This window comes from Fulmarus glacialis, unplaced genomic scaffold, assembly GCF_000690835.1.
Source record: "Fulmarus glacialis isolate BGI_N327 unplaced genomic scaffold, ASM69083v1 scaffold13411, whole genome shotgun sequence".
In the NCBI taxonomy this organism is placed as follows: domain Eukaryota; kingdom Metazoa; phylum Chordata; class Aves; order Procellariiformes; family Procellariidae; genus Fulmarus; species Fulmarus glacialis.
The window spans coordinates 15618-38874 of record NW_009192261.1 but is presented as its reverse complement, the minus strand read 5'-3'; the positions used below and the strand labels follow the sequence as shown (position 1 = coordinate 38874).

General features: G+C 39.2%; 1 protein-coding gene across 1 annotated transcript in view; it reads right to left on the bottom strand.

The window, feature by feature from the left end:
- ZCCHC24 (zinc finger, CCHC domain containing 24) overlaps positions 1 to 22170 on the bottom strand; it is a gene marked incomplete at its 5' end in the record, with an annotated part of 95821 nt that extends 73651 nt beyond the window's left edge. The window contains one exon of the mRNA XM_009587018.1: positions 21970 to 22170. Within this exon, the coding sequence (XP_009585313.1) occupies positions 21970 to 22170 (201 nt within the window). The remainder of the gene's footprint in view (positions 1 to 21969) is intronic.
- Between the last annotated feature and the right edge of the window lie 1087 nt (positions 22171 to 23257).

The following is a 23257-nucleotide window of genomic DNA, read 5'->3' as shown; positions in this document are numbered from 1 at the left end:
AGCAGGAATCGAGTAGGAACAGAAAATTATACAAGAGGAAGATGTCTGTTGTACCCAGCTTTGCATGACGTATCTGGCAAATGCTATTGCAGTGTGGTAAAATGCAGGAGGTCAAGGTTTTGATGAGAAACAGAATTTTAAAGCAAATGAGAATACTGCTGCTTTGTAACAATGTCCTCTTTGTTCACTCTTCAGCCAGCATCCTCTGCATGGTGTTGCTGAGATTGTCATTTATAACTAAGATGCACTACAGAAAAATGGATTATCATGTGCTTCATCAAATGTTAACATACCCTACTCGGTTTCCAGAAAGATGGAAGGAACTCGCCCAGAGTCCTGGGTGGAAGCACATTGTTGCCTGTTCTTTTGCTGACGCGTAGAAGGATATGATCTTGTAATATGATATCCAAAGGGTGAATGACTATCTGCAAGAGGTGTATGGGGGAAACATACTTTGACACTGACTAGCATCTCTAGGCTGGAATTTTTCATAAGTGGACTTCTATCTTGAGACTGGTATCTTTAGTGACACTCCAGAGAATAATAATCCACAAATGCATGCTGAACTTTTCTGTTTAAGGTATTTCCTCACTGTTGATGATTATGGTGGTGGAGAGGGTCTTCTGAAGAGGAAAGATTGTGAGAATCGGACTTATGGTAAAATATATGAAAACTCCAGACAACATTTTTCCCGTGGACTAAAGCAAGGTTGTGAGGCTGACTTGAATGAGAAGTAACTAAAAGTTCCAGGACCAAAAGGGCACAAGAAAGCAGCATTTAGTCAGACTGCTCTTCAAATGTACCTGCATCCGTAGCCTGTAATAAGTTTGTTCCAGTCCTGCAGTCCATCAAGTTATTTCCTTTCCCTCGAACTTTGGCAGAACATTGGTGTATTTGTTACGTTTAACTTTTCTTTCTGAGGTAGCCTTCTCCAGAGTGAAACAGTGTTAAAGGTGAAGATAAGATAAAGACAAAAAGTACTCTCATAAATGGCTCTAGAAGGAATCGCCACCATGTTACAACTCTCTCACCAAAATGATAAGTGCCAAAAATACAGATGTTTAGTGTAACTGCTTCTTATTCCTTCCTGGTCCTTAGTTCCTGTATGTCTTGACTAGCTTAAGCCACAGCTCTTGAAAATACAAAGTTGAAAGGGAAATCATAGTTGGATTGATTTAATAGTGAAAGAGAAATTAGAACAGTGACAACAACTTTTGTTGGCATTTAGCAACCATTAGTTTGAGTGATGATATATACTTATGGGTGTAAAAGGTGTTCACGATTGATTTGTAGGACTTAAAAATGAGATCTTGGCCTTAGCGTAAGCTCACAAAGTTTGACTGAAAGCGTAAGAAGCAAGTGGGGAGGGAGAAAAAAAGATTTCAGAGAAACTTCTGTACCAGAATAGCAAAACAACTAGCATCACAAATTCAAACATCATTGGGTGATCATAAAAGCCAGTGAAATAACTTTTCTCCAAAATTATTTGAATAAAAAATCTGTTCAGAAAATACTATTTGAGTTTATTTCTAAATGTTCCCTTAGTTTGATAAAACAATGTTGTTTCAACTCTAAGTTAGTTTTTTTTTAGTTTTGTTATTTTCATCAAAGCATAAAAATCCCATGATTTTTCATCAAATGCAACTTTGAAGTGCCTTTCATCTAAAACCTTTTTTGCACAGGTTTTCTAGGATTTTTATTTATTAATCTTCATAGTTAAACCTTTAAGACATTATATTACCTACTTGTGATTATACAATAATTTTAACTACACTAACACAAACAATTATAGAGATATGGTGCAAAGTAAAACATTCAAAATTAGAAAGGCTTTTATATTTTGGAAAAACACTAAAACAGCTTTGACTCTTACTCATAGCGATGATTAGTAATTCAGTCTCACAAATTCACCATTCCCTGAATCATCCCTACAGTTGAATTGGTTGTAATGAGGTGCTTTTCACACTGTCAAAAGCAGTTTAGGGGTGAGCTGAATCTGAAAATAAAAATTCGTCATTTTTTAACATATGGATGCTGAAGTAACACCTTTCTTTTGTTTCAGTTTGATAATATTACATTGAGTTGTAGGGGTGTGGTAAATAATGAAGAGGTCAGGTAACTGATACGGTGATCTCAATCATTGGGTAAGTTGCACATGACCATGTTTTAGCACGGCCAAATGTAAAATTAGAGGGGTACAACTTGTTACCGTAAGTACAGGTTTCTTCTCATAAGAGTGATTCTGAAAATGACCTTGGACCACACTGCTGTTAATCAGCTAAACTTGAGTTTCCAGTGCGACGCTATGAAAAAAATTAAACTTTTTCTTCATCACTGATGATCTTGTGTGCTACAAGACTATCATTTGGTTTGTTTTTTAATCAAGACGAGTCATTAAAAAGAAAAAAAAGTATTCTAATTAATTCTCTGAGCAATTAGATCAGCTGTGCAGAAACAAGCAGGAAGTTTACTACTTCCAAGTGGGCAGTAAAATGCTGGGAACAGAGCGCGCATCCGCCGGAGGCCAGCTCTGCAGCGCTGCCGGTCCGTCTGACCAGAGGGTCTCGGTGTCAGTGGAGAATGCAGGTACTCAAAACTTGGATCTCCAGCCTTGCATCAGAAAGAAGCAGATAGCTTTCTAATGAGGGGCATTGTACAGAATGAGAAATGTTTGGTTTATGTGGAAATGTGTAGAAAAATAGGAGGTACAATAAATGGTCGAGGGAGTTGCCTTGCCACTTCTGACTCAAGATTCACAATCCATTGCGCAATTTGAGTTCTTTCCACCACATAAACACGACAGCTAAATAAAGTCAGAATGCCATGCTGACTGAAATTCTCAGCTAACAGTATTACCTGGCTTTTCCTGTTTGTTATTGTGGGCCAGATCATTCAATATTACAAACAGATGCATCCCTACAGGCTTGAACAGAATCACGCTCATTTGTTCTTGAGCGCTGACCCTGTTAGGCTTGCCTGCCTTCAGCCTTAAGGCCTAACACACAAAACACCACTGAAAATTTAGGAGAGGTTGTGAGGTAAAACCCAACAAGGACAGAGAAGAGGGAGTAAAGATTTTGAAAATCCTAGTCCTGTAGTTCTGTTTAAAATGGAGAACTAATTGCAAACTGTCTACCCTCAAGACAAAATCTGCAGTGCAAAGAACATTCTCGTCCAGAACTTGATGAAAATACTAAAGCCAGATATTCTGACTTAAAATGGAGTTCTGGTTTTAGTTTCTCTTTCCTTCCCTTCTCTCCCATTCAATTGGGACAGAGAAAGTGGAATGTGAGGTGGTCAAAATGTTACTTGGGTCGTTATTTCACTCTAGATCATTACTTCTGCATGTTTAATCCAATGTATTCAGAACTTCATTGCCCCCAGCATCTGAAAGGTACTGCCTGCCTCAAAAGAAGTTTCCATATCAACTATTTAAATGGGCAAAACTCTACCAATTCATTGACTTGACTGGTGGGCTCTTTTCCCGGAGAGTGTATTCAGTATTTGAGAGAAAAAGCTGTCTTCCACCTGGTAATCTGTCGTGACTATACCTCTTATTTTCTATCTTACGGGACTCGTAGGGTATATGTGCATCATGGTAGCTCTGAAGGAGCTACTTCCAGATCTGGAAATCTCGCATGCTGCGATGCATGCAATCCTAATTCTCCATGCGGCAGTCCACTGTGTCGTATAAGGTATAACTGTTTTGAGCCCAGCCAGAGTTTAGGTCCAAGTGACTTCTAACATCTTATGAATCAGATATTTTAGCACCAATCCTGTTAGACTTTGGATCACAGGTGGCAATAAGGTGCCACATGGCGATCCTGACTTCCCACAGACTGAAAACCTGTTCAGCATGACTAATACTTAATTCAAAAGGCTCCCCAGATTCTGCTTTGCGTAGCTGGTATGTAGCATGGGAGACATTAAAGAAGACAGAGCTAGACTATTCTCACTGGTATCCAGTGACAGAGGAGGTGCGATCCAAAAGGCAATGGGCACAAACTGAAATACCAGAAATTCCCTTTAAATATAAGAAAAGCTGTTTTACTGTGAGGGTGACCGAGCACTGGCATAGGTTGCCCAGAGAGGTTGTGGTGTCTCCATCCTTGGAGATATTCAACACCCAAGTGGTGTTGAGCAGGGGGTTGGACTAGCTGATCTCCCCAGATCCCTGCCAGCCTCAGCAGTTTTGTTGATTCTGTGATTTAATATTCCAGAGTCATGTGGAAGATTTCCTGTAAAGTACCTGTGTTTTGAAGAGTAACGGGGAGAATAAAAGTGGTATTTAGTATGAAGAGAGGGGAAGTTTGCAAACACCAGGGATTTTTCAACTTTAAAAGTTTCATATGGATGTGCAAAAGTACATGAGACTAGACTTCGAAGAGGACTGAGTGCATGACAAATTATTCTTTAAATATCTACTGATTTTTAGTGAATTGTCTTCAACCATCTTCACCGCTTACAAAAATTTGAGCTAACACATTTTCTGGTACAATATTTCTGGAAAAGCAATATTGCTATTTTTGTTGTAAGGAACAATATCATGTGAGTTTAGTAACCAGCCATAGTTAAGCAAACAAACCTGAATGTTAGAATACTGGTAATCTAGCTGCATGTTAAAACTATGTCAGACTGTTCAAATTCAACTAAAACCAAACTCCTTTCCCCCAAATTGATCATAAATGAAATGAAAATAGACTGATGTCCTATATTGTGTTCTGTAGGATAGCTGTCTAATTCTAGAAATGAGGCTACACTAGCAGAGAAGGCTCAGCTACATGAGGTGGAACACCAGTTCTGTATTCTGTGGGACATTTATCTGATCAGTCCATGTAATTTACTCCAACAGAAAAGTCAGGGAGGGCTTAAAAGAAAAATCAGCTCCAAGAAGATTTATCTTCTGGAGATGTACAGTATGGTACTTCTTACGGTGTCCAAATTCAGTTATTCATCCTGGCTAGAACTGCCTTAAGTGAGAAGGAATCAGGAATTGGGATTTTTAAGAAGCAGTATGGAATACATCAATTTTACAAGGAGACAGTGAATATTCACTGCTGGATATTCAACTGCTGGCTGATAGTCTGACTTATGGAGTCCTACTAAAACCTACTATAGGCTTTTTCAAGAACGTCAAGTTGCTTTTCCATAGATCTAAATCTATAGATTTAACTCTTGGGGCTCACTGCACTTTGGCTATGTTCCTTGCTGTAACATAACCACCCAAGGTATGCTAAAAATATCCAGAGATGAAACTGCTGTGTCTTAACTTGCAAGATGTGCTACGCAGATAAACAACATGTTTTCTGGAGTGATTAATAAAATGACAGTGATGAATGAAATGACAGCCACTGGAGATTAAAAGAGAAAAATATTGGAAAAAAGGTTGAGTCTGGAAAAGCTAGGTAAGGCGTGTGTCTCTGGGAACTGTATGCAAGGAATACAAGAGCTGCACTTTCCGTTCCCCATTACATCTGTTTTGGTGTGCCAAATATCCATTCCTCAGCCTTAATTCTCCTACATCAATGGAAGGCACCTTGGAAAGGAGACTGAATGGGTCAAAATATTGATCTTGGATACTCTGGAAAAGGAATGAGGGATTTAACTGTAGCAGCTGGATAAGGAGGGGAATTGATTGGGAAAGAATCTCAAGAATGGAGGTGAGATAAAGAGAAGGTATGAGAGGATGCAGAACATGGGGTCAGCAGGGTCAGACCTTCTGTTCGTGCTCCAGTAATTCTGCTGGAGCAAGACAATAGCCTGTCTCTGAAGGCTGACCATCCAAAGTTGCTTATGTCTGTAGGAAACAAGTAGGTCTTTTCCACAGACATAGGTGGGAGTTAGACTAAGTCCTTATTTAACTAACCTTAAGGTGATGCTGTACACCGCTCTCTCTGATTATTTTTCAACAGCTGGCAGTCTTCAGGCAACAGCTGTCTTCTCACCTCTCACACTTCCCTGGCTCTTATCTCTACTAGCTTCTGCTTTTGGCCCTTATCAGCCATCAAATGTATTAGGGGCTTGTAAGAGAGAAGACTATGGGGTAGAGAGAAAAGACATGATAAGAAATGTTTATGAAGAGTGATGCTTTCGTAAGATACTGCTTTTCCTCCTGAGAAAGATAGGTAAGGTCCGAGGGATTGCATTGAGTTGGTTTGCATCCTTCACGGAAAGGATCACTCAGTCTGCCCTCCCCAACAGCAGTGACCGATTACAGCTCTGCCACTAGTCCCCACTGTGGTTTCTGTGCACATTGATCCTGTTGAATCTCTGTGTACAACCTCCAGATTAACTGGTTAAAACAACACAGGCTCTAATGCAAAGTCTGCAGACTGCACCCAGCTCTAACCATCCATCATTACAAGTAACCACCAATGTGAACCAGGGTTCAGATAAGACTAGCTCATGAATAATGAACAGCTTGATAACTTGGGCCAAATACATAGTAATGAACAAGTACTTTCAAGTCCCTGTAGCTACAGAGCAGTTCCCTTCACAGGAGGCACAAACGTTCAATAGCTCTGTTCAGTCTGACAGCAGAGAGCTCTGGATGCTAAACTACCACTAAGCAGAATCCATGAGTAATTCTGCCATTTCCTGATGGTTGGAAGATTTATCTCCATCATAATAGGTATAACCACAGTCCTCCATGGAAAACAGTTCAACAATCACAGATGGGAAGCTGTGGCATTTGAAAACCCCAAATCTACAGAACGCTGTATTACATCTCAACAAGTATGGTTACAAGACTTTTGCATCAGAAGTAGCCTGGGCCAGCTGGCCCAGAGCAGAGGCAGAACTTGCCCAGGTCTGCAAGCACCGTGGTCAGACGTGTCTGGGGGAGGTGCAGCCGCTGAGAGAAGGCCACTTCTGTCAACCGCTCTGCTTTCTGGCACAATGGAAACTTCTTCCAGCAGAGCAGCACTCATCAGTAGGCAAAGGGGAGCTTTCCTGGGTTACAAGCTGAGCTGAGACAATGTTACATGCTCTCATGAGAAGTAGAGCTTACAGGAACCTTCTCCCATTCCAAGTGCAAGGTACATATAACTGACCTGATTTTTCTGATGTTTAAGGAAAACAGTTACGAAACAGAAACACTACATTACATGCACAAGACTGACCCTGGGAAGAGACTGGGTGAGCAAACTGCAAGCGTACGTCTTGAGAATGCTCAGATGCTAAATTACATGAAAGGGGAACAGAGTGAACAGAACAGACCAGAGTGACTGAAAGGGAGCTTTCCTTCACGGTGAGGCCATCAACCCACCATACACGCCTGTGTAGAAGAGAAGTCTGCTGTTGCAACAGAGTTAGCAGAGCAACCTGTAAAACATTTTTCTCTATCTTGCCAATCTAGAGGAGCGTGGCTGTGGAAACTTAGATGCAAAAGTAGCATAAAAGCAACTTTGTGGCTTCTTTTAAGTCAAATACAGGTGAAATTAGGGAAGCTCACAATGCCTTATAATCTGTGCCTATGGAAACACGCCTCTCGGAGTCAAAGCAAACCCTGATACATCCTAATGTTATTGGAAGAACAGAAGACACCACTTTTATTTCAATTATTCACTTGTCTGAAAATTACTGAGAACATTCCTTTGAGTTAGTCACATAAAAAGCTCGAGTAAAATTGATTTTTGTTAAGTATTTCCTCTAAATATGAAACAAATTTCTTTTTCCAATGGGCTACTCGGCCCAAGTCTTTTGGTACAGAAATTTCTGACCCCTTCTTCTCAGGCCTAAGCATTATGATACATTCCAGAAATGAAAAATAGTAAAGAGAAAAAAATGCAAAGCTTCAGTTGTAGGAAGGACTGGACTGCTCTGTCTAAAGCTTAGGTTTATGGTCAGGGTTAGGGTTGAGACAAGGAGAAAGCCTAAAGCTACAGTTGGATTTGGGCTGGAAAGAGGCTGCCAAAGAAGCTGAGGGCTGTGAAAAACTTGTCCCCTGAGGACAAGCCTAGGTCTTGGAAAGGGCTTGGGCACCTTGTGTACAGCTCAACCTAGTGCTAGGGTTAGGCTTAAGGTGAGGGTTGAAAGAGAGGAAGCCCCGAGTCACAGCTGTGAGATTCTGCAAATAATCCTCCAAAGTAAACTGGGGGCTGATGTTATAATTTCTCCTCCCAGGTTTTTTGAGTCTCTGGAGGGATTGGGACCCTGAAACAGCAAAGCCAAGGAATAAAACAGTTTAATAATTTACATCACATTACTTTTTTTATTTCTGACTCAGAACTGCTATTTGTGATACTCAGTGTAATTTTTCAGTAGCAGCACTGAATTTGGGATATACTACTAGGTCTGTTTAGGGCTCAGAGTAACTGATAACATAACCACTCAATTTCTTCTCACTTTTCCACCAAGAATCTTGACTTGCTATCAATTTTACCTCCAAACCATCCCCCTGCTGCCCTCTGCTCTCTGAAAACACACAGAAATCTAAAGTTTCAGACATTCTAGGAATCTTTCATGATTCTTTTTTTTCCAATCTCTGAGAAACCTGATCCACCAGATGGGTGGGAGAGCTTATTGTTTTTTCGTCTGACATCTGGATTTCATTAGCAGACTCATGCATGCTGAATCAGGAATGGGAGCTCAGAAGAAAGCAGATGAGAGTTAAAATTATGTTAATGCTAAAAAAAAAAGCCCCGTTCTCCTCTCCAACTTTGCAAACAAACACAAAATGTGAGTCACGTTGTAAGCTCAGCATAAACAGTACAGCCCTTATTAGCTGTACCCACTTACGCTAATATTGGATATATTGTGCCTCAAGCAGCTATAGAGGAGAACATTGTATTATTTACGTATATATGTCAACATTATTTTAAAAAAAAACTTTCCAATAGTTTCACATTAATACCACCACTTTTCAGGTTTATAGTAAGTGTCTCCTGTCTTCTTTTTAATTAGATTCAGTATAGTATGCAAGGAAATAATTTATCACAAACCAACCATAAAATTACAGTTAAGACTTGCTGCTCGGGAGACTGCTGTAAATGATACCAGCAAGACAGACAATTTTTTTAAAGTTTAACAGGAGTGTTAGCTGTGGCCTGAAAGCCAGACTGTTATTAATTACAGTAGCTTTCATTACTGAACAACAGAAATAGTAATACAAGCAGTAACCGTCTGTACGTGTACGTGGTGCTATGCTAAAAACCTCTGGATGACTGTTAGATCTCATCTTATTTGCTAAGGCTGATGGTTGCAGCCATACGACATCCATCTTTACAGCCCACCTTACCCGTCCTCCCGCTCCCCAGCGCACAAGGACCTCTGGCTCTTAGACCACGAGTGCCATGCTATCTAGTCAAGATCCCTGTCTTTTAAGGGCACTAAGCGGAGACGAGGAGACTTAAAGTATCATTGGTGACTGGGTCACACAGAGGAAGAGGGATCAACAAGAAGCTTTTGGTCGTATTTTAGAAGACAAGGAATCACACAAAATTACAAAATGGTGAAAAGCTGAGAGGGCAGAGTGATTACAGATACTAGAGAAAAACTGAATGTGGAAGTCAGGCCTTCACACTCCCCTGCAAGTCACCTCAAGAAAACTTCATACATCATTGAAACAGGCCTCTTGTCCCCTCTTCAGAGCTTCAGCCTACACAGCCTAATTTGATGTCCACATTACATCACATAGGATACAACTGTGTAATATACTTAAATTAGCAGAAAACTGATAGAAACTTTTGGTCTCTACTGCGAAAATGACTAGCACGCTCTAAAATCGGAGTATAGTTAGTTTTATATGTGTAACAGCACTCTGTGCTGTCTCGGGAGATATGGATATCACCTATCCTGAGAAAGTTATAAGCCTGTGACAGGTGAAATGCAGGTGGATATGTATTTACCTGTTATAGCCATATAACAATCTCAGGATAGGAACGAACCCCTAAATTTACATAAGTAACCATTTTCAAGGAAACCTGAAAATTCCTGAGCTTGATTCTCTACTTTCCCATGTTTTGTGTAAACATTTTGACAAGTGGCAAGCGCACCACAAAAGCCAGTGTGACCATTTTGGTGGTGGTTTGTCCTCACGTAAAGGGTACATAGAATCAGGCCCGGGGACATCTGACATTACAGGAAGAATTTTTCATGATTCTTGATAAAAACGATGAAGACAGCAGTGCAGTTTTGTCATTTAGCTCTAATCTATTAAACTTCTTAACCAGGATTTACAGAAATCTGTTTTAAATAGCAGAGCTCTAACTTGCATTGAGAAATACAAAATGCAGGTCTGGAATGACTACTATTAAGTTTTGGTTTTTAAAACTATTTAAACGAAAGCTGCCTTTCTACCTTACTGATGAATCTCCTTCAATCTTCTGGGAAAGCCTTGTTATTTGCCATTTCTTTGAAAGCAGCCTTTCTCTCCCCTGCTTTTTGCTCGTCTAATTTCCTCAACTGTATAATCAGGCATTTAGGAGTCAGAGTAACATGACTGCTACATAAAACCCTCTTAGAAGCTACCTCTGCTCTCATGAAGACTCCTGCGGGTCTCCTTTCCTCACCCACGTTAAGACTCACGGGGCAGAGTTTGGGAGGGCTGAGTGTGCACTTGGGCTGGGTGCTCTTGGGTGCCAGGTGGTGTGGGTACACTGGCTCAGGTGGAAGTATTGATTTGTCTGTGCTGTTGCAGAGTTTATCTATAGTTGCACACCTGCAACATGGGTTAAGATTAGAAATGGACTTGAAACCGGTATTTTGTATATGAAACCCTTGAACCTGGGAAATGTTCAGTGTTACTGTGAACTCACATCCAAAATTACAGCTTGAGACTATGTCTAATTGTAGTTGAAACGTGCTCTTTCTTTGCAGAATGAAAAAGGAGTTGTTTACAGGGCTCAGTAATACAGAAGATGTCAAAAGGTGCTGCTGTACTCCTATGCACCTTTCTGCACAGTCAGAGAATGAGTTAGAAACAGAGTAGCAAGTATCTTGTGGAAAATCAGACACAAATCTGAGGATGAACGAGTAATCAAGATTATGTCATTTCCAAAATGTCTGCTGTTGCTGCTAAAATCCCCAAACGTTTCAGCTTAAGTGCCTGTCTATGGGCTTTATTGCTTTAGCTAATAATTTGGCACTGACCGGGCTCTGAAATGAAAGGCTTATTCTTTGTTTTCTCTAATTACTATACAAGCATTTTAGCTTTTCTGCCTCATGAAGGCAATTTGGAAGAAAAAGCTTGTTTTTTAAGAAAAAACCAAGCTTCTACAAACCTGGGAAATGTCTCCTTAAATAACAGTCTTCTATCAGGAACATGACAGATAATTTCTAGTGTAAAGTATAAAAAATTAAGGAACTAAGTTTACAGCAAACTTATCAGCAAATCTGACTCTTACTTTTTTGCAAGGTGTATTTTTTGCTATTAAAAATAAATTACAAAATTTGAGATATTTGGTATTGGTTTTGGTGAGCTGATGCAGAGAAATAGCCTAGGAGTTAAAACAGAACTTGTGTCTGTGAGCTGAAGTTCTGTTCTCAGCTCTTTCAGTCTAACAGTGGGGGAAGTTATTAGGTTTCTGAGAGTCACATTATGCATTTGTACAACATAAATATATTGAATTTCTGGATGAAGAGTGGAGTCAGAGCTAACACTTCCAGAATATAAACAGGGAAAACCAAAATTATGGATGTGACTGCTTAATAGTTCTAATTTTAGGAATTACGTTTTTATAATATTGAAGGCATTAGGAATGGCCCTATCTAAAAAAAACAAATTCAAAATAAATACAGATACTGCTCTCACTTGAATTTGCAAGAAAATTAGCATGACTAGGCTCACAGATCTTCAGTCTCTCCAGGTTTGGCGTTTCAGCAAACTTGCAGACACTATCCTTTCACAGGTGTGCACTGACTGGTGCTGCTGCAACAAGGAACCTGCAGTCAGTTTTTATGTCATCTGCTCTAAAATACCATTAATGTAAGGCTAAAACATGTGGCTTTTGCTGCAAATGGTGGCTGTATCAAAACGTGCTCCTTCTGGGATGGAGTAGTGACTGGAGAGCTACTCTAAACATACAGGGAGAGCCTCTTTAGGATTACAAACTGAATGCTATACAAGCCCTTGAATCTTAGCATCACTACCAAGATCAAATGGTCTATTCTCCAATAGGTGCAATGACTTCTAAACCAATTTTAACCCTCAGGTATTCCTTTGCAGCCACAGGGTTGCTGATTATAAGTAAACTCGACTCAGGTAGTATACTCTGTAGGTAATACTGCTCCAAAAAGCATCACCTGGACTATTTAATCAGATTGCATGATGCCTCCTGAGCTTGATGTATGAGAGGCTGACATCCATGCATCAGTATAGCACAGAGACTCATATTCCTGATCCACGCAGTGCTGCCTTCTCTCCTGCTTCTGCTCTAGCTCGCTCAGCCAGTCTGAAGGAGATATAAAATCCCACAAAGCATAGATGGGCATTAGTTACCTGAGAAACTCCATTTGCATCTCATAGTAGACCTTTTGATAGATAGAAAAGGGGCCATATTGAAATATACAAGGCTCCTTTTACATTTATTGACGTAAGCCAGATACAGCAGAATAGCACCAATACTTGTGCTATACCAGCGACATGGAAGAGGAATTAATTTCCATTTAGTATCTTAACTTCTTGAGGGAAGTGACATAACAGGAGTGAAAGGGGGGACTGACTGGTACATCTTGACAGCAGGAAAATAAGAGAGGGGCCCCTTGGGTTGGAATTGTGTCCTCACAATCTACAGACTGTCCTGGGACAATCAGAAAAGCAAGGAGAAGCTGAGCTGCAGCTGCTAGCTGTTGCCAGCAGAAACTGCTGTTCTGCCTTTAGCAATTTGCTCTTGTTCTTCACTGCTCTTGCTATCTGTTTGCCAGCTTCCTCCTTTGTACAGTAAGTTAAAAGGAAAAGGGAGGGAGAGACAAGGCAGTTCACTCCCCTGACAGTCGCCTTCTCCTCAACAGCCAGAGCGTGCCCCATTTATCTGACACCATCCCAGCCTCTACTCAGACCTTGTAGGCCGCCTTTAATTGGGCATGGGAATTATTAGAGAACGCATTTTCACTTTTGAGAAACTGGGAAACAATATATAAAAGATATAAATGTTCATTTGAGTAAATGAAACTTATGAAACATTGCAAAGCAAAGAATGTTTCTTCCACTTCAGATGTCTGTTTCAACCTTTTGCTTTTTCAGCTGAACACCTTGTTGAAATAGACATTTTCCTAGAGAAAATTCCTTTTGAAAAAAAAGTTATTTGATTTACTTTCTAAATATAGATTAAATGAAGGTACATTTTTACAGGAAGTGTTTGTGCACAGACATTTTGACAGGTGTTATTTCCAAGGTTTAGGGTCTTTTGTTTTCTGTATTTGTTGTTGTAATAAATGCCTGTTTGCTTCAGCTTTTATGTTTTAGCAATATTGTATTTTGCAAGAGTATTTTACTTAAAACCACAGTGAGGAGGGATTGTGGTAGACATTAGAGCTGGGAGATGCAGAGATCTTGAAGAACAATCAGTGATCTCTTATTGCAGAGCACAAAAATTTAGTTAATTATCATATAATAGAATCACAGTATCATTAAGTTTGCAAGGCACCTCAGGAGATCACCAAGTACAACCTCCTGCTCAAACCAGGACCAACATTGAGTTCAGGTCAGGTTTCCTAGGGCTTTGTCCAGTCAAATCTTGAACGCTTCCAAGCAAGGATGAAAATTCCACAACCTATATTTCACATTAAACCAAAATACTCTCATGAAGTGGGAAAACATGATTTACTTAATCTTCCATTACTCCTTTCTTATCAGTGCGAATGAGGAATTGATAAACTAGTGTGGTTTTGACCTGGTAGTTCTCTCTCTACCTTATCTATAAATCAGCTTGTGGAGGGCTGGAAACCAGACATTACTTTCCCTCTCAAGAGGAATGCTCACAGTATTCATTTCCAAGCTAAGCACTTAATTATGGTTTATCAGGAGTTTTACTGCAAACTAAGCATATACCAAATTGTTGGTAAACAGAGTTTGGATTTAGACCAATGCAATGTTCACTCTACTTCAAAGAAGTTTATAAAAGTCTCCCAGTGACTTGCAGAGGATTTGGATCTGGTCTGTTATGCACGGTTTTTAAATATAAATTATGCACATTTAAGATAATGAGTTGTATTATTAGTATGCAGATATACAATAGTAGAAACATAAGGCTGGGAGATGCTTTGGGATGTTCTCTCACTTGTCCCTGGACAGGATCACCTGTGAAAATCCTGATGTATGTTTATCTATACTGTTCTGAAAGTCTTCCGATGAGCAAGAGCCTTCCCAGGTACTCTATCTCAATGCCTCACAGTTAGAAAGAGCAGCCTAGTTGAAGTCCAGTACTCTGGACTCACTAGCTGTGGATCTGGAAAACAAACTGTGCCCTTTGCAAGGTTTTCTACATATTTGCAGCTTATTAATGTCTTTTTGTGGGAGCAAACAACAGTCGTTCTTCAGTCTTTCAACAGAAGTCATGTTTCAGAGATCCCAAATTAATTTCTCTACTTTTCAGTCTTCCCTGAATTACTGTGCTCCAACTGGACCCAGTTGTGGCTTTACCAATGCCAAAACCTTATTCAGTGGAAATGCCAGGTATCCATAAGGGTTTACATTTAAACAGCATTCTTTTCCTGATATCCCCCTTGTTCTCAGTGGGCAACCAACTCAAATTTATCTAGATAGTGAATACACAAATGAGATTCAAAGGTAAACAAAAAGAAGTTGGAAAACTTCAATGAAACCTCAAATTCTGTGGTGGGTGATCCTCCAACGCCTGTCACACAGTCCATCGGTAACCATCGCACAGGACCTGAGATTGCACTCCAAGGTCGCCGCAAAGACCAAGCAAGCATGCCCTCTTACAGTATTTGCCTTTATCGCATCTGTTTACATTGCATTTCCCACAGCAAAAAAAACTTGAACTCATATCAGTAATAAAGACAGAACCACGGTAATAACAGCTTAGTGATGGTGCTGAAGGAGGAGTTCGGTTTTGGCTAGTCTTCCAGACTTCTGGGAATGTAGTATCAAGTAGTGTGCTAGACAGGAAAGGGGCACAGACACAGGTCACTAGATATTTCTGTTTTCTTTTTCATTACCTAACTGCTCTTATTCTGGTTTGTTAGGGGTCAGTATCTTCTTTCCAAGCACCCAGTTTATCAAACAACTGGACATAAATGCCACATATTATAGCCACAGTTTTAAAACTAGTACTTTGGGAGCATGCTGTCAAAGCAGGGCTGTTTGCATCCCCTCTACTCACATACAGCTGTCCAAGTTACTTGCCTCTCTGATAAATGGTTTAAAGCCATGACATGCACAGCTTATTCAGAATTTCCAAAACCGAGAGAAATTAGTATTTTCTGATGTTTCAGACTCTTAAATAGCTTACATTTCCAGAAGTAAAATGGACGTGACAAAATTACAGCCCATACTTTTGTTACAAGATTTCTGCAAGTCTTCATAATAAAACTGGAAATGATCTGAGAAAATATAACCTGCTAAACTCAGAAACTCTGAGAAAATTTGGCAGGGCTAAGTTCAAGCACATGAGAAAAAAAAACCCCAACCCTGCAATAAATTTTGTAGTATATTTGATATCATGGAGTTGTCAAAGTGGCTGTGGTAAAAAAGTAATTTAAAAAATCTTAGCCAAGTCCAAATCATCTAAAATAATTTTATGGAGGTGCTGAGTAGAAAAATATGAATAAATGAAAGTAGTATGTTGTGTATAAACAAGACTTTTGAGAGCCTCAAATTGTTGCAGTATGTCATAAGGTGGAAGTTTAGTATGTGCGTAGATATTTACAAAATGAACACCTAAGAATTACAATTTCTTACAGAGATATATTTAGGTGAAGAAATATGCACTACACAAAATGGGTTAATGTATCAAAATGTATTTCAGAGATAGAAAACTGAGGGGCCGGATATATATAGATTTGTTTTCTGGAGTGCCACATGCAGTTTGAAAACAATTACATATAGTAGAAATTAACAGCTTTTTCCTCTTTGTAATGCAGGCATACAGGTTCTCTTTTGGTACTGGTCTTATTAAAATCAATGCTACTGCACCAGAGATTAATTTAGCTATTGTTTTCTTTTACCATATGTCCCATATTTTCATCTTTATCTCTGTAAGAGGAATACTAATTTTAGTTATTCAAATACTGCTTCGTTCATATCAGGGACTGCACAGTCAGGCCTCTAATAGGTCTCTAAGCGAACAGAACTGAAGCATAAACAAGAGACACCCGTACAGCACCGTATAAACCACCACCAAGTATACTCCAATCAAAAACTATGGTGGAGCCTGCAAAATTGAGCCATTCAGGATTTCAGATTCCTGAGGGACTGGAGAGCTTGACCCCTCATCCTATAACTGAATAAGAATACCAATATTTCACTCATTTCAATGGAGAAAAGACATGTTTATTTGGAAGCCATTACCCGATATCCAAGAGACTACTGTAAAATGTAGCAACTGTCAAAAATCATTATTTTCAGAGTGAATTTTAAGATTTTTCAAAGTCTATGATCCCTTTTCATTTCAGAGCTCTCTGAAACATCATCTTCCATTTAAAAAGAAAAATAAATTTCAAGAGGTTTGTGTTTGTTTTGCTTTTCTGAAAACTAAGATCCCTAAGCCAAAACCCAGAAAGGTAAAATCTTTCTGTCTTTGTAAAGATGGCAGCTTGTTCATCACTGCCGTCTTAGCCAGCCTTTGGTACCTGGAGGAAGCACAGCTGTGGACTCCTTGCATTTTGCGAACATTTGAGGTCCTTGCACAACCATAAAGCACAAGACAAATCAGATTAATGCTTCAGGCATGAGAGTCACTGCAGTCTTGCAGCCAAACGGCTGCCTGCTGAGCCAACTCTACTGCCAAAGATCCACTATATCTGACCACAGGGGAGGGACAGCTTCAGGGCAGCACGATCTGGCAGACCAAGCTATGGACTAAGAAGAAAGGACTAAACTCAGCTTGACACTGATTTCTTCCACATCCTGCATGAAACCACAAAAGCAAATCTATGCAAACTCAAGCAGCCACAGTAATTACCTACTACTTCCATTGACTTGAATATGTGTTCTCAAGGTACTTCAGTTTTACAGGATCTGCTTCAAAGATCACTGTTGGCAATGGAAAGACTCCCACTGTTGGCCTCATTAATATGGATCATGCCATACATTTCATTCACAGATTTAAAAATGCAGTGCAAAATGAGGCTGATATTATTTCCCATTACGTATACGTCTGTGGTAGTATGTCTGTACTTCTATGAGCACGCACATGCATTTTCCTCTATGAGTATAGTGTAAAATTGGAAACACCCTGTGTAACAGTTCTGTATCTCCCACGGACTGGACTAAATAGTTGTAGTGCACCAGGGATTTGACTGCAGAATGGTGATATTTGGCCGTTTTTTTTTTTTCACCAAGTCTCAATGATATGAGAGTTCCTTGCCTGTGTAGAAATTTACAGGAATTGTGAGGAACGTTTTTTTAGAGAGCTTGGCACTGGCACAGGGATCAGAGCAGTCTCCTTGTTCAGCATTCAGAAAAACATGGCTGGAGCCATGTATTTTTTGAGTGACAAGGCCTGCACATATTTTCACAGAAGAATTTGACAGCACTTGAATAAAGTTGGGGCAGAGAGACCAGTAGACGGAACTGGTGCTTGGCAGAAACACAAGGTAGAGCAGTTTGGAAACTCTGAATACAGAGGTGCTTTGCTGGACCCCTACAAGTACAAACTTTGTTGCTGCCTTTGCTGTTAATCCATTACTGGCCAAATTAACAAAAGGAATGACACATGCAATAAATGAGGTCTAGGATCTAGGATATGAGGAAATACATACTTCCTTCCCGAAGAAGATTTTGAACCATTCCAAAGGTTCTATCACTCAGCAACTTCTTAGAACCTAAACTAGGTGTTTTATTCACAAACGTCCATCTATAATGTATCTAACACCCTACCCCATTATCCTGTACTTTCTGCATATTAAACCTATATGATAGGTCTGAGTTTAGGGTGATGACATCATGGAAGAGTGGTAATGTCAATAACATCCCTATACTGTAAAGGAGCAAGATTCATTTTGTATAGGCAATATAGTACAAACAAACCCAATGTTTATATTTTGTAGGATTTAAAAATATAGATTTTTATGATAGTGGGTGAAAAGAGACAATGTAACTTTTTAAAAAAGGTCTTCTATGAGTTTCTATATCTGCTAGATAAATAAATGTCATAAAGAAACATATATCTTATCTATTACTGGCCCAGAGCTCATCATTATTTGTCCTGGCAAGGGAAAGAAAACCTATGGTTATCATGCATATGTAAGATGTACACTGGCACAGTACCTATGAGTACTCAAATAAGTAAACAAAGTTTTGACAAATCTATACATTGTTTTCAACCTGTATTCTCTAGACATTTTTCAGTTCATTCAAGTCAATGAGGTTCTGTATGTGAAAGAGAGGTATGAGTAAGGTGTTATCGTCTAAGCCACCGAAACTCAAAAATTAGTTCAGAGAAAATGTAGGTATGCCGTAAAGATGACACTAAAGATAAAAAGTGCTGTGTTTTTTATACACACAATAATTGCGACAAAGAGTTTTTGCAAATGTAGGCAATTGGAAATGATGAATTGCAGTCATAACATTGCTCTCATTTCTGCTAATTTCTAAAACAGAAAACACACTTTCTATCACTACAGATCACACAAACGACGTGCTAAAATAATAGAAGTTTGCTAAATCCCATTTCAATTTCCAAACAGATAATTTTAGACAGGATATTGGACAAACTGCAGATACCTGAGGTACCCAAATACTGAAGCTGGCCTTTTTTGTTTATAATTATTTGACCTCCTAGAATATGATCATCACTTAAGATATAAATCTGAACCAATACATGTATTTTCATTAGTATGGTATACCATCAACTTTTACAGCAGCAGCAGCAGAACACACGTCTTTACAGTGTTTATAACAAGCAGAATTAAGGGAGGATATAAAGTCTCAAAGTTGTTACACAATTTCTTTGTTATGCAGAAAAACTCCATAAAACACCCCATTTCAAAATCTGTTTCTTATTAGGCAGTTACATAAAAAGAAAATAAAAATGCCGTATGATTTACTGATATTCATTTGGTCCAAATCAGATTAGTTTATCTCTTTTTGCTATCCAAATTTAAGTACTTTAAAAAAGCATAGCTACAGCCTTTTTCTGGTAGGATTTGCAAAACAACTTTCCTTTTTGACAGCACTAGAAAAACAAAGCATCAAAATCTAAGCTATTAAGTAGTGCATATAATGTTCAAATTAAGAAATCAGTTATCGTCAAAAGCAGTGGTAACAAATAGGGCCTTTCTAACAAAGGCCAGATCCTGCTGTTGGTGCTCCCTTCTTGTGCACAATGTTTTCAATGTTTTGAACATAACTTGTGCACACAGGGTTATCCCCTGTGGATCTGTCCTCAAATTTAGATAAAATAAGGGAAGTGCTTAAGTTTCTGTGAACGCTTAAGTCTGCTCTTTTTCAAGAAAGCACTTCCGTGTTGACTAGACCATAAAACGCTTGTGTTAGAAATCTCCAATAAAGCAGAACTAATTTCATATTGCCTGTTCCTTAAGTAACATAAACTTTGATCTGTAGAAACAGATACGTGCACACACAGCAAAAGGCACTGATGAGATCTGTTCTGGGATGCCATATGTACATGTAGTCATGGATGCGCAAGGAGATGAAAAGCACAACAGGACAGCCATGAGAAGGATTGGGGAATAGAGTTTTGTGAGGAGACTGAGAAAACCTGGCTCGTTAGTCCTACAGAATGAACGCTGAGAGAGGATATGATTGCAGTCTATTAATACATCCTGAGATAAACACTAGGGAGGGAGAAGAGCTATTTCAGTGGAGGACAATGTTGGCAGGAGAACAAGTGACTATAAAGTGTATGAGTTACACTTATCCTGGAAATTGGAAGATTTCTAATTATGAGAGGGCTGAGGTTCTGGAGCAGCTTCCCACATCAGCAGTAGCAAGGGCAAAATACTGAAATGCTTGCCAACTAAAACCTGATCAGTTTACGAAAGGGACTGTATGATACGGTTGCCTGTAACTGTAGAAGACTGTGTGCAGTGAGCAAGCAGATGCCTCCCAGTCCTGTGTTCCTTTACCCGTTACTTACTAGCTCATAGGCCAGCCACAGAGTACGCTCTGTAGGAAGTCTTTTTCCTGGTTCACAGAGAAATTGAAGACATTACTAGTGGAATCTTAAAAAAATTACATAGGATGTCCAATTTAAGTAAATTAGTCTTCCTACAGGAACCTTAATTTGTTTGCATCTTCTGGATTCCTGTGGGTATGTCTTCAATATTCATTAACTGTTCTTTAATCTCTAGTGCTTCAAACTGTAAAAATACCTATGAAATAAATAATGCATTTCTGCTCCAACTCTGATACATTCACTTGGGACCATCTGTGCGAGCTGCATCTTGCACTTATTTATCGTCAAGGGACCTGTTGCATTCATTTGGTTTCTTACACAGCACGGCACAGCCATCTTCCACAGTTCAGCACTCTACTTCTCTCTGCCACATATTTAGCAGTTGTAGTTCTCATCCCCTTGTTAAGTAATGTATGCTATTACATGGTCCTATCTCTACATTTTGCTGTAACATGCTAAACTAAGTACATTAAAACCAGAAGTATACAAACCAGAGTATTTCTGATCTCCTAGCAAGGAAAATTTCATATTTTTTTCCTAAAGAAAACTGCCTTACTCAACATATACTGAAATAATAGGAAGTAAAAATATTTTCAACAGCCACACCCAAGACTGCAAATGTACTTTAATTCCACAGTTTTCGTTAGAGTTAATGAAAGATATACAGCTAAAGTCCATGAAGAAAACAGGTTAGTCAGTGCGTAACAGCAGGAGGAATACACTCAGCTAAAGCTCATCTGACATTAGACTTGATTTCATGCTGACCCTGCTCAGCTGGCAGATGCTTTTCCGCCTGTCTTTTGGCTTATGTATGTCTGACATCCTCAACGGTGAATTAACTGTAGTTAATTCTATGCAGATTAATTCTGCTGAAAGCCACACATTAAGAGGGTAGGAGGTTAAAGCCATAGTGAAGTGGATGCCAGTAATGTCCGCATCTGTGTTTCTAGAGTATTGACGACACTTTAATTTCCTTGGGACTCTACATAGAATATTGTTGGAGTTGTGAAAGTTTAAGCCAGCAACACGCCTGCATCCAGCTGAAACTTGAGAGGATGGAGAAATCTCGCACACTGTGGCTTGGAGCCTCAGAAAAAAAATTGCAGAGTGGTTTTAGTGCACACTGGCTTATACCTCTTTTCTAAGGAAATAAGTATTGCCAGTTTTGCCACTACAAAAAAGTTCTGGGAGTCCAAGACTGCCACATTTGCCAAGTAGAGCAAACCTCTTCCATGAGACGGAAGACATTTTGCACCAGATATACTTGGAGCTTGTGTCACTGCAACACTGATTGAAAGTCCTCATCTAGTGTAACAATTTCTTCTCCTTTAGCATATGTAACTTGTTACATTTTTACTAAGTGCCGTTGCCAAACTGACTATACAGTGTGCTGCTTGAAAACATATTTTACATAATCTCTGTGATAGAAAACTACGTAGTAGCCATTTTTGAAGTTTCTAAAATCTATTTATCATGTGCGTAGATTAGTATTTTTTGTAATTCTTATTAGGCAAATGAAATAGCATATTTTTTCCACCAGCATTGTGATAAAGAATATATTAAAAGAACACATGGCTAGCCTGGCACTTTGTCAAGATATTTCTTCAGTGCTATGCACTCTAAAGAACTATTTCAGTCAAATTCTGTGTTACTAAATCAAGGAATAGTGAAAATTTTCATGAAGATTTTTCCAGAATATATTTCTTACCTGTGGGCAGTCTTTGATGTAGTGTCCCTTGTTAAAGCAGAGGTGGCACAGGTAGTTAGGAGGTGGCCTCTTGCTGGGTTTTCTGGCTTCTGAAGAAAGGGATAGGTCAGAGAAATGCTCGGTGAGGGAGCTTAACCCATCCACAATGTTATTAAGAGAGCCATAAGGCGATGCACTCTTGTACAGACTGCTGCTCAGAGCCTGCAAAAGAAAAGAAAAAAGTAACGTGAAACATAGTACAGTATTAATGATTATTCTGGGACTGATCTGAGTAGGGGAAGGATAAAAATAGCAGAAAAAATGTGAATTTTTTTCATTAAGAACATGGCTGCATGTTTGAGGAGAGCAATATACAGGTCATTAATAAACAGGCTTCTTGAAGGTAGTGCAATGGAGCTGGTCACCCCACTGCTGAGGAAACTCTTGAACTTGCCATGGTTCACTTAGTCCAACCTTTCCACTAAGCAACGATTGCTTTCTTGTGTTTGATCATATCACAGTCATGATACGGTTAGAATATGCAGGCAAAAAGCTGGAAGAACAACCCACAAAAAGGAATGTTTTTGTGTCCAGAACTACTTACACAAACAACACTTAAATCAGGGAAAGGAAAAGAACACCAAGAAAAATGTAAAGTAATTTTTAATTTCCAGTCTATTTAATGAGACAGTCAACATAGAGAGCCATGTTCAAACAGTAACAAGAAACATTCAGATCTATATCTGTCTTGGATTTTCTAAGGGGAAACCTGCTGTGATTTAAACATTTCCTGATAAACAGTAAATACCTAGTTTTTGTACTTCACCTCAATAGGATCTTCACTCTCTCAATCTGCAAATCAAAATCAGGAGCTCCTAATTTGCCATTCTGTAGTTTTAGAACAGCAGGAAACCCATAATAACCTAAATAGCTAATCTCCCTAACGGAGATAACAAGGATTCATTCACTTTAATGTGTTAAGGCTCAAAAGAAACTGTGTAGTAGGAGTGTAAAAAGTAAGTAATAACTTAAAAAAAAAAATTAACGTGGTAATGAATCACTGTAGAAACAAGACCAACTATTGACAGTCCTCTCCACCCTAAAATGATGGGACACATTTCACGGTGTTTCTATGTTCGGTCTGATACACCTCACAATAATGCGATGCTCGTGTCATTCTCCTGGCATCGGAGAATTACTGCTGGCTTATGGCAAAGTGAGGTAAGAAGAGGTCCAATCTGTGCCTCTGTGAAGACCTTGTTTTTCAGTGCTATTAAATCCAAATATTTCAATGGAGTCTTTCTATATG